The sequence below is a fragment of the Gracilinanus agilis genome, chromosome 3, assembly GCF_016433145.1.
Source record: "Gracilinanus agilis isolate LMUSP501 chromosome 3, AgileGrace, whole genome shotgun sequence".
Taxonomy (NCBI): domain Eukaryota; kingdom Metazoa; phylum Chordata; class Mammalia; order Didelphimorphia; family Didelphidae; genus Gracilinanus; species Gracilinanus agilis.
In genome coordinates, this window is record NC_058132.1 from 87,381,164 (window position 1) to 87,394,058 (window position 12,895).

At 36.6% G+C, this 12,895-nt stretch overlaps 1 protein-coding gene across 1 annotated transcript in view; it reads left to right on the top strand.

The window, feature by feature from the left end:
• Nucleotides 1-574: 574 nt before the first annotated feature.
• Nucleotides 575-12,895, top strand: part of LOC123241106 (NACHT, LRR and PYD domains-containing protein 1-like) — a 36,256-nt gene continuing 23,935 nt past the window's right edge. The window contains exons 1-4 of the mRNA XM_044668809.1: nucleotides 575-854; nucleotides 4,417-4,472; nucleotides 5,468-6,838; nucleotides 9,199-9,332. Coding sequence (XP_044524744.1) covers nucleotides 575-854; nucleotides 4,417-4,472; nucleotides 5,468-6,838; nucleotides 9,199-9,332 — 1,841 coding nt within the window. The remainder of the gene's footprint in view (nucleotides 855-4,416; nucleotides 4,473-5,467; nucleotides 6,839-9,198; nucleotides 9,333-12,895) is intronic.

Genomic DNA, 12,895 nt, shown 5'->3' on the forward strand with positions numbered 1-12,895 from the left:
AATTCCATCTTCTACAAGAAGTCATTTCAGATCTTTCTTAACACTAGTGTTTTCCTTTTGAGAATATCTCCAATTTAGTCTGTATATATCTTATTTGTACATAGTTGTTTGCATGCCACCTTATGAGTTCTTTGAGATCAGGGACTGCCTTTTGCCTTTTTTTTTGTATCTATGACACTAATTACTAGTTCTGACATTTTGTAAGCACTTAATAAATAATTTTTGACTCAATGACATGTCTAGTTCTTACTGAATCTATTCTGTTTCCTAATTATTATTGCTTCCCTTCTAAGTGCTAAGAAGCTATCAATTTAACAATTCACTCTATTTTTTTCCAGGGACCATCATCCAGCAGTCTGATACCATTATTTACTGTTATTCATTTTGAAAATGTAGTTTACTCATCTGTGGACTTCTATCACATCTTCCATTTCCCATCACTCTTTCCTAACAAGAAGCATTCAGGGATGGATAAAGAATATATGTGTGTTTAGGAAAAGCGATCCTCAAGCATCCTCAGTCTGTCATTTTAGCCACTTTCTTCAGACCCTGAAGATCCATAATTGGGGAAGAGATGGCAATGAATACTAGACAAAGACTAGTCCAGTACTTAAGAGAACTGAATGAAGATGAGTTGAAGACATTCAAGCTGCTGCTGAAAAATTCTCTTCTAGGAAAAAAATTTCTAAAAAATAATCAGAACAAGCTGGAGAAAGCTGGTCATACTAAAGTGGCCTCCATTATAGTTTCTCTCTTTGATGAACAGAGAGTATGGGATATTGTGATCAGAATCTGGGAGAAGATGGGATTAAAGGAGATGTGTGAAAGAGCAAAGGCTGAGGATCCTCTGATAAGTAAGTAAAGACAAAAGTCTTCAACCTGGGGAAAGCTAAATTTCCATTATACCTACTGCTCTTTATGTTTATGCCATCCCTAATTGTCCATACTCTGAGTTGTGTGTTTCCTTCTAAACATGTCAATTTTTGTTGAGGGTACTACCATCCTTTTAGCCAACAAGGATTGTAACCTTGGAATCATCTTTCACTCTTCCTTTTCCCCTCAGATCCACATACAATAAGTTTTCGAGCATTGTTAAACCTACTTCCATAATATCTCTGGCAACCATCCCCTTCTCTCTACTAATACAATCTCTAACTTACTTCAAGCTCTCATTATCTCTTCCCTGGATTATTTCAACAACCTTTTGTTTGCTCTACTTCCTGTTTCTACTCTTCCTTTATTCATGCCCTCCTATAGTTGCCAAATTGATAATCCTAAAATACAGATCTTACTTACCATGTCACTTTCTTATGCAAAAATTGTCAGTGATTCTCTATTTTTTAAGGATAAAATAGAAAGTCTAGACATTTAGTAAAGTTTACAGCATGGATCCCACTTACCTTTCCATTCCTTTCTTGAACTATCTATTCCATTTTGACCTATTAGCTATTCTATCTATATCATATTTTATCTTCCACATCTTTGCCATTGCATAGATGATCCTCTGTGTTGTAGTATAGAGAGTGGGGGTCATATAGTTTTTTCTAGCTTTGGCTGAGTTCTAAATCAGTTAGGGTTTTGGAATCTTGAGAAAAAACAGTTGATTAGGGTCTCCCGTGGAGGGAGGTGGTCTGATCAGCCGAGCTGCCTCATTACCTAGCTGTAGTATTGAAATTTAGCCTAGCTTTGATATATTTACTTAAGAATTTATTATTTTGGATAAACCCTTTATATCTTCCTTCCCTAATATTATTTCCTACCTTCCCTCCCTTACCTTATATGCCTGTGGAGTTAATAAAGAGAGTAATTAGAGAGGAGTTCAAAATCTGTGAAGGGTTAATTGTTATTTGACAATATTAGATATAGAGAAAACTAATCAATCATCATTTATTCCCTTTAGATAGCAATAGTATTTGTAAACTGAGTTAAAGGCTGGTCCTTACTCAGACTCCATCTTTGCCTCCCTTCCCCCACCTGAGGTTGGGGAGACAACTGTTAGGGCTTTCCTTTGATTCACTTTCCTGACAAATCATCCTTTAAAGATAATAAACCTTTTTGTGTTTCAACAGACCTATTAGTATAATTTGTCTGTTAGTTATTAAGAGAGGGAAGAAGAGGGGAAGAATCAACATACTCTGGGCTTGAAGGGAAGCCGGGTATCCATCTTGGAGGAAGGTGTAACTTCAAAACAAGTCCCTTCCTGTGAAATTAACTAAACCCTGTTTGTTAATTTCAGTTTAGTCTATTTCCCTCAGCCTGTGTTTGAGTCTAAGTCCCAGTCTGTAAAGCCTGCTGTTTGTCTGTTTAGTTTAATTTCTCCTCTCCCTGAAGATCTCTGTTTCCCTTCTGTGTTATACTCCTGACTTCAGCCCTATTATATCCTGAATCTCCTTAATCCCAGCCTACCTGTAACTTAGATTACCCACTTAGCAAGTCTCTGACAATCTCCTTCCAAATTCCCTTATCCCACACACCTTTCCTCATATTATCCCCATAACAGTGTTCACCTCTTAAAATTTCTAGCTTACTCTAAATTATAGTTATGTTGGCAGTGCATACAGAGGCCTTTCCTGATCCACCAAGTTAGTGTAATCCCTCTTGAAATGATTTTTTAAATAATTTATGTATACTTTGAAGTATATATGTATTCCCCAGGATGCTCAAAGATAACTAAATTATTTCTGGGTTTATTCTTTTTCTATCTCCACAACTGACATCTTGAATATAGTATTTATTAAGTCCTTATTGAATTAATTTGAATTGACATGAATATTTTTGTGTCGTCTATCAACTTGTAGACTTCTTGAAGATAGGTCCCTCCAATTTCATGAACTCTATTACTGTAGGAATGCTTTTTCCTACCAGATTATTGCTTGCTTCTTCATCATTGCCTATATCTTTATGCAGCACCTCAAATAATGATTCATGTAAACCACTATAAATAAGATCATTTTTGTAAAGTGGATTGAACTGCTACACTTTATTTACCCATGCTGGAGTATAGATGGGCCTTCTGATATAATTTCCTTTTCCAAAATCAGATACTTTTCCTTATTCCTTGTGTTGATTATCTTAGTTCTTTCCCCTATGTGCTACCCTGGATTAAATGGAGTTCCTGGAATTCCTGTCAAGCTTTTTTTTTGAAAAGTCTTCTTTCTTCCCAGCCCAAGTTACTTGTATTATCTAGTATACATATGTACCCCAGAGTGACTGGGAGAGGTATAACCATTGGAACAAGAATGCCTTTTGTGCTTGGGAATGATCAAGAGGACTCAGAGTAAAAAAGAAATGAGGATCAGGAGTATTGGGATGGACTCTAGAGTCACATGAGAAGAGTATATGATCTGAGTTTCTGGGTGTTTTGTGGACCCTGGGAATATATCTTTTCCCAAAGGTCCTATTCCTCAGCGATGAATAGGTTCACTCTAATACATGTATTCAACATTTCTAATGAGAAGTTGGAGCAATGGTCACCTCAACCTTCACCAAGGTTTCTTTCAAGCAGAGATTAGGTTACTTGGGATGAGATTCATGCTTTAGATTGAAGCTGAACTAATTATCTTTCAGGTGTCTTTTAACTCAATGATTTGACTCTGATAATGCTGATTCTAGTAATGACTAACACTGGTGCTTTTGGGGAGTGAATATAGGGAGGGACTCACTGAGGCTCAGTTTGGCCCAGTTCAGAGAGTCTTTCTTCCACTTTTTCAAACTATCAATGGTTTATTCCTGAATATATTAGCTGCAGTCCTATTGAAAATCAGTAGAGGGTCACGAAAGAAGAGAGGAAGATTTACAATATATAATCCAGGAACATTGCCATAAAAGAGGATTTGGAAAGGGAGCTTGAATGATATGCTGAAGGGGGCCTGCTAAGAGGAGAAGAGGGAGGAGTAAAAAAAAAGCCAATCCGAACAGCAAAAGTCATGTTCCAAGGTGAGAACTCTTTTAAAACATTCAGAAAGTGTGCTACAATTCTGTGGTCTTCCTTAAATTCCACAGGGTCCCCTCACATCGAGTTTTGGATCATTTTCATTTATTTTTTTGGCATTTTTTCATATGAACCTGAATTCATTTATTATATTAGGAGACCACATTTCCTTCTATGATTTCTGTTTTTTTTTCTGTTGCTTTATCTGTTTATATTTAAGGTCTTGAATTTTATTCTTCCTGAAATTTTTGATCTATTTTTCATTCTTTTCTTCCTTTATTTTCTTTTCCCTCCCTTATCACTTATTTCCTGACTGTGTTTTTTTAGGATGCTGGTTCCCATAGTATCTCAGCCTCCTACACAGGGCAATTCACTGGTTCATAAACAGTAGGTCTTTGGCCCAAATGATTTGATGGTCAGAACTGGCTCCAGCTGTGTACTGTTTTGTTTTTTTTTTTTTTTTTTTTTTTTTTTTTTACTCTCAGGCTTAGTGGATAGCCCTCAGGCTGCACAGGCCCACATATGCAGTTGTTCTATCCTGGTGACTTGCTGAGTACATTTGTTTCTCAATTCTCTGGCCTGTTGCTGACAGTTCATAGACTATTTCCCCAAGCACTGGCAAGTCAGAACTTTGCAGCAATTGTGCTTCCATATTGTAGCCCCTGGTAGGATTTTATTCCAGAAACTCTGTGGCCAGGTTGGTCATCAAGGAATGGACAAAGCTCCATTTTCACAACACTGTAAAAAAGAAGAGGGAAAAAAAGAGAGACAGACAGAATCTTTAAAAAACAGCTGAAATTGTTTTTATCTTTGGCACATAATTTCTATTTTGTAGTGGTTTGAAAGGTCATGGGAATCAGAGAAAATGTTTGATCTATCCTTTAGTTGCTCACATAACCCAAAACAGTGAGAACCCTATGTTCTGCATGTTCATTTTTTTCAAGTAGATGCAACTAAGTCTTAGGTTTCAGATGTCCCTTTTCACATTCCCATATTACTTTCCACTATCTGAAAAAAAACCTGAAGGCAATATCCCAGAATAACTCTATGTAGCTCCACACCACTACTGAAGATTTCTGAAGATCCCTAATATTGGGAAAATTAAAAGAGTATATAGTTACTTAGGAGATAAACAGGGCCTTTGCCTGATTAGTGTCAGTAAAATTTGTCATTATCTCTATGGAATCAGGGACAATCAATAATTTCCTTTAAAAGTTATTTAGAAAACTTTCTTTGACTCAAGACATGGAAATTTGAGAATGAAGGTGAAAAAATATTTTTAATGCTACTGAAGACAGTACCAGGTACACACTTTTACTCTAAGGACTCTAGAATTGTCCCAATTAGAGATAACACTCTGGAACTGGAGATCTTGTATTTTTCATGGTTTTTCCTCTCACTATTATAGGTAAGAGAAGAAAATATATAAAAATAATGAAAGAGAAATTCAGCCTCACTTGGGATGGTAGCTCTTCTTGTCTTGGAAACCTTAGAGACTTAAACAAGGAATTCATACCCCTTTTGCTTCTCCATAAGACCAAAGCATTGAAGAATATACGCAAGGAAAATAGAATTGTCTCAGTCGTGACAAAGCAAGCACACATCATTGACATACCAGAATTATTTGGGCATGATGAAAGGAAATATGTTCCACAGACTGTTGTGCTACGTGGTGCTCCTGGAATTGGGAAAACAATACTGACCAGAAAGATAATGCTAGACTGGGCAGAGGGGGACCTCTTTCAGGACAGGTTTAAAAATATTCTTTATCTGAACTGTAAGACAATAAACCTTACATTAGAGATGAATTTAGTTGATCTGCTTTCCAAAGATTGGCCAGACCTCCAAGCACACATAGAAACAATTATGTCTAAGCCCAATGGACTCCTTTTTATTATTGATGGTTTTGATGAACTGAAGTGGCCCTTTGAGGAACTTGAACCTGAACTATGTAATCACTGGAAGGAGAAGCATCCAGTGCCTGTCCTTCTTTGCAGTTTACTATGGAAAACAGTGTTTCCTGAGTCATCTTTACTGATCACTACACGGTCCTCAGCTCTGAGCAGGTTCAGGTGCTTATCAGGTGATCCGCTTTGTGTAGAGGTCCTGGGATTCACTGAAGCTAATACTGAGACTTATATCTCTAGGTTTTTCAAAAATGAAGCTAAGGTCCTGAAAGTCCTCAATTTGTTAAAGGCCAGTGATACTCTGGCAGATATGTGCTCTGTTCCCCTGGAGTGCTGGATTGTCTGCACTTGCCTGAAACAACAGATGGAAAGAGGAGAAGAACCTAGGTTGTTTCCCCAAACCACCACAGATCTCTATGTGTCCTATCTTTCTTTTGGATTATCCCATGATGGGAGCTATCCAAGTCAGCACCACGACACCCAACTGAGAGGCCTGTGCTCCTTGGCTGCAGAGAAAGTCTCAGCTGGGGAGTTTTCATTTAATGAAGAAGACCTTAAGAGTCATGGGTTAGATGTATCTGGTGACTCTGATTTTCTCAATATGTACATTCTTGAGAAAAAGGATTATGAAAAATGCTACAGTTTCATTCACAAGAGATTCCTGGAGTTTTTTGCTGCCATGTTCTATGTGCTGGAGGAAGAGAAGGAAGGAAGAGATTATCCTGTCTTTGCTGTGAAGGGTGTGAAAGAGCTATTGGAACAGTATAGAGAAGCGGGCACTGAGGTTTCCATTGTGCATTTCCTTTTTGGTCTGTTGAATGAAGAGACTATGAGACAGCTGGAGAGAAAGTTTACTTGCCCAATGTTACAAAGAGTGAAGGCAGAATTACTACAGTGGATGACTGAAGAAAGCAATATACAAAGTATTATGAGTCCTCTGGTGTACCCGAATCCTATGGAATTATTTCAGTGTTTATATGAGACACAACAGGAGGCACTGGTGAGGCAGACAATGGGATATTTCCGAAGAATAAGATTGTCTCTTCACACACAAAAAGATTTCTTTGTCTCTATGTTCTGCATTAAGTTATGTTACAACATGGAGGTCATACTGCTGCATGTCACTCAAGCTTTGTAAGCATCCATATTTACTTTTTCATTTAATTCTAAGAACAAAATTAGACTAACTTATTTTCCTTGAAAGATTCCAAGGGATGTCTTGAAAGTGCTTAGGCGTCTACCTTGACTATTTTTTCAAAAGTAGGTATTTATCATTAGGTTTAACTAAGTTTTGGAAAGTTTCTTTGTACCCCAGGTATATTCTTCAATTGATGAGTAAGCATTTATTGATTGCTTAATATGTGCCAGATTTGAACTTGGGTCCTCCTGAATTTAAGTCTAGGACTCTACTAACTGTGACACTTAGCTCCCCAGTGTGTATGTATATACACATACAAAACATATAAATATACTATTTATAATACATAAAATATAATTATATAAATGTGTATGTGTATATATGTATATACAATATACATACCTAAAATATAATATTTACAGATACATGTATACACACATTTATATTTATATATAATAAGCATATTCATATATTATATATTTGCTATATTTTGATTTATATTCATTACTTTTTTGAAGATTTCTATCTATACCCTAATATTAAAAATGCTATCTTAGAGCAATTTTATGAGAAATTATCTTAAAAAATTCACATTTCTACCTATGTCCTGCCTCTTCTTTTTTTTTTAAACTTTTTTTATTATTATTTTAAACCCTTAACTTCTGTGTATTGACTTATAGGTGGAAGAGTGGTAAGGGTAAGCAATGGGGGGTCAAGTGACTTGCCCAGGGTCACACAGCTGGGAAGTGTCTGAGGTCGGATTTGAACCTAGGACCTCCCGTCTCTAGGCCTGGCTCTCAATCCACTGAGCTACCCAGCTGCCCCCCATGCCTCTTCTTTTATCACAATTCTACACTTTACTAGTTAGTCACTGATTACAGAGCAAATGTTCTTTGTCATATTTTGGTTATGAACACCAAATAGGAAAAGGCAGAAGGTAATTCAATAATGAGCCTCCTCCAGGGAAGGGAAGATGGGTGGGCAAAGCTAAGTAACTCTGACCTGGAGACTGATGACCTAGGTAGGAAACGTAAGTTAATAGAATCTGAATATGGCAATGAAAATGGATCAGAGACAATTAGAAATTGGTACCATAGATTAAAGTGGACTTCTTATTCTATTTTTTTAGCCCTTAACTTCTGTGTTTTGGCTCCTAGGTGGAAGAGTGGTAAGGGTGGGCAATGGGGGTCAAGTGACTTGCCCAGGGTCACACAGCTGGGAAGTGTCTGAGGCCGGATTTGAACCCAGGACCTCCCATCTCTAGGCCAGACTCTCAATCCACTGAGCTATCCAGCTGCCCCCTTCTTATTCTACTACTAGAGGAACCCCTACCAAAACAAATAAACAAACAAGGTCAATCTTCTCACCTTGATTAGATTATATAAGTACCTTTTCCTTAAGACTCAGTTAAGGGCTACCTTCTAGAAGAGGCCTTTTCTGATTCCTCCTCCTCCCAATAGTCTTACCCAAAACACAAAGTTCCAAAACACAAATTTCCAAGTGTTTTCTTACTTTATATTTGATTTGAATGTTCATGTTATCTCCCTACCTAAAATTAGAATGTAGACTCTTGGAGGGCAAGGAATATTTCTCTTTTGCCTTTGTTTTCTCAGTGTTCTATGCACTGTCTGGTACATAATAAACACATCATAGAAGTTACTAATTGGTTCACTCCAAACCTTGAAAACCTTTAATTTCCCCTAATCTAAACAAAACATTTCTAGTTGGTCTAACACATACCTCATTCATGTTTCCCAATCCTGAAAACATAATTTTTACTCTTGAATATTGAGCAGATCCTCTTTGGAGGATTTTTTAGAAGATACAGAGGAAAGAAAAGGTATGAATGGAATGGTTGCCATATGCATAAATGGAGGATTTGTCCACTAACTTTTTCAGTGCTAATATTTCCTTTGGTAAGGATGGGTCCGGTGTGATTCATCTTTAAAGTAATTTATAATATGCCATTTGCTTAGCCCCATGTTCTCTTTCTGGCCACCCACTCACTTTGCTGCCAGCTTCTTTCTTGATGAGGTTTGTGGAAAGAAGTATTAGCTGAACTTGTTGATGCTCGAAGGAAAGAGCCAGAAGTTTTGAAATGTGTTCAAGTCATTCCTCCCAGACACTAAGGACCATGTACTGGGGCAGAATGCTAATTATTTCTTTTCTTTGTATCCTCTTTAAGCATGCACAGTTCTCCCCACATCCTTATTCAATGGCAGGAACTTATCTCTGTACTCATTAATAAGAAAAGTCTGACCGAATTCGAAGTAAGTGGCAGTTTCCCGGATGACACATTGATGAAGATACTTTACAAAGAGCTAAGGCATCCTAAATGTGAGCTGCAGATTCTGAGGTAAGTCTCCCTTTTGCTCAAGAAGGAAGTTCATATGGTATTGGAGTAGAAACCCTTGCCCAGGAAGGGAGGGGAAAGGATATCAGGTAAAAAATGGAGAGTGGTTCTCACACTGACATCAGTTTCTCCCAAGAACCATTCCAACAAGGTGAGCTGGTCACATGGGAGGATTTCTTGCAATCTTCTTGCCTCTACATTTTACAAGGTTAATATGATGCTGCCAGACTAATCTTCCTAAAAATAATTTTCATTGTAATACTCTGATTAAAAAGCTGTTTATGGTCTTCTGTGGTCTATGAGGTAAAGAAGTCTGGCATTGAAGCATCCCAAATTCTGGCAATATTCTCCCTTTTCAGCCTTATCTGTTATTCTTCCATCTAAAAACCATCTGATGCATTTTGTATTTCTGAGCTCCAATTAGTTGTATAATTTAGGAAAGGTCAAATCTCTGTTCCTCCATTCCTTCTCATTTCCCCGCCTCCCCTTCTCCTTCTCCCCCTTAAACAGAATCACAGAATCCCATGAAACAGCTCATCTTGTGGCATCTCTCCCTCCCCCTCTTAGTGATATATGTACATGGATATATGTCTACATATCTAATCAGGCAATGATGAAATATTTATTAAGTGGCTATTATGGATTGGGAAATGCTGGGGATACAAGCAAAAGCTCAGAAGGAACTCTGGTCTAACAGGGAAGACAACATATAAAAAACTATGTACAAAAATTTTTTTGCAGGATGTAAGGATTAAAAATGATAGAGGCTGATATTATGAGGAAAAATAATATTTTAATTAGGCCCATGTTGATAGAGTAAGATTGACCACAAGCCTGTAAAAAATTCAAATTGCTGCCTCAGTCATTTTGTTCCATACCTTCCCTACTCCTCTCTGTCTCCTGGGAGCACCCTCAGGTCACAAAGAGGAAGTTCAAAGCAACTTCCCAATATTTAAAGCTGGCAGGCTTTACCTTAAAGATGCCATCCCAAATAGGAAACCCGTTGGATCATGGAAAATGTAGTCTTAAAATCACCCACATGTCCACAGGAAGTTTGTAAAATACTTTTAAATGGGACCGCCAGGTTTCTAAATAACACATTTCCCCCTGAGACCCGGCCAAAAAAAAAGGATTGGTCCTTTTTTTCCCCAGTGGATCTGTAAACATAGTCAACTTCTAAATTGCAGGAATTTGGGTATAAAAGAAAAGGATAAAAACTAGCCACATTGATAAAAAGCCAATTTGGGGCAGTCCCCTATTGGCACAAGAGTGTACATTCAAAACAAATGCATTCAACTCATTCAACTCCCCATAGTTCAAATCAACTGCACCCCAAAGTTCAATCTCAATCTTCATGGTCCAGTGAAGGCTCTTCAGGCATCTTCATGGTGCCTTCACCAAACAGGTTCGTTGTCTGGATTCTGGGGAGATGGCAAAATCCTTATCCTGAAATTACTCTCAAAAGAATTTAAACTTTACATTATAGATTATAAAACATACATTTCCTTCTAAGAATTATACATTTCCCCCTGAAATTACTCCTAAAAGAGTTTTTTATATATATATTTACATTATCTATTTTTTTTAAAACTTAACACATCCCCCTGAGTAAAATTCTAAATAACACATTTCTTAGCTAAGGATGCATGGCTGAGTCACGGGGTTGAATGAAATCAATTGGCAAAAGAAATTAAAAAAATTCAAATTCAAATAAAAGAAGGAAAAATAAACTTATAAAACAGGCCATTGAATCAAGGCCCAATTAAAGTGATTTAAGCAGTTTGCAAATACCCATTCAGGGCCAGGACTACAAAAAATTGCCATTCTCTCTATACATAAGAGAAATAAGGGGAATGTCTCTCTCTGGTCTGATTTTTCTTCACCTTCTCGGGAATGAGCCATAAATGATAGCCAATCTTAGGTGCTTCACTAGGAATTTAAGTTAAAGGGAACTCTCATCCTCTAAAATGTTAGAAAAGACTGGGACTCCAAAAACTCAAACCCCAGTTTCAAGCCCTTCAGTATTGGCATAGAACTTCTGTAATCCATGATCTGCATAGCCTTTTGCTCCTTGGCAGATTCTCAGTCTCCATGACCTCGTGGCTCTTTTTAGTACTTCTCCTGGAATCAGAAAGAGAGGTGTTAAATCACAGTCCATATTTACCAATAATTGGCAGGTTACCATAGTCTCAGGCTTTTCAGGTATGCATTAATAATATAGCAAATATATATTTGCATTAAGCTTATATCACAGTAAAATTAAAAAAAGGATTAACACAAAATGAGAAAAAAAGGAAAATTGCTCTAATTAAAAATTTAAAAAGAAGGGGGCAGCTGGGTAGCTCAGTGGATTGAGAGTCAAGCCTAGAGACGAGAGGTCCTAGGTTCAAGTCTGGCCTCAGACACTTCCCAGCTGTGTGACCCTGGGCAAGGCACTTGACCCCCATTGCCTACCCTTACCACTCTTCCACCTATAAGACAATACACAGAAGTTAAGGGTTTAAAATAAAACAAAAACAAAAACAAAAACAAAAATTTAAAAAGAAAAGCAATAAGGAAACAATGCTTTCAAGGATTAAAAAAATAGGAAAAGAACAAATATTACATTGCACATGTAAGGAAGAAAAATAAAATGTCAAAAAATAAATAACTTAGAACTAGTGAAGGGTTTTTTACCCAAAAATGAGATTCATTTTCTGTTAGGCCTTTGCATGAGCTGTGAGTGTAAATGGGTTTTACAAAAATAGCAGATTCATAATGCACATTCAAATAAAGTACCATAACTTCTAATAACACATTTTAAAACAATAATAAACAATCCATTATAATCACTTGCTATGATGTTTAAAAAATAATATACTTGCTACAAATTCAACAGGTATAGTAAACCTTTGATTAAGATGTTTTCTCAACAAACTCTGTTACTGCCTCCATAGCAATTGTGGGGCAGAGCCTAAAAAAATTCTGATATCAAAAAAAACCTTCTGGGTCTAAATTATCCTCAGGAATTCTAGATCCTTCTGATAGAAAAGCAGGCTAAGACATATACACTAACACAAGTATACGGGAGCTCTCTTGGCTTCCTGTTTTAAAAAAAATTATATAAGACAACAATTCTTTATAATAAAATATATAAAATCTTATCATTTGTACAGAAGGGACTAGGATCTAAAGTAACATTTAAAACCTCATAAAATTGCAATTTAAATCCTCAAGGCATCAAAATCTCTAAGGTTGTACACAATTATCAAGATAGAATAAAAACTTAACGTGTAAGATGTTCATAAATGGTACATAGGACAGCATTGTTTTGATAAAGTAAAAAAATGAAACCTTAAATAAATTAGGAAATACGATATGAATACCAGATAACAAGATATACAGTCAAAAACCTCTTTTACCAGTTCTAATAGATTGTTCATTATTTGGGAGTTACAATAAATAATAAACAGAATTATTAATCTAGCAGCCAAAACCTCATTAGCTTACAATGAGTCAGTGCAACAGGAAAATCAACAAAAAACGACAAAATTAATTCACAAAACCAATCAGCAAAATACAATAAG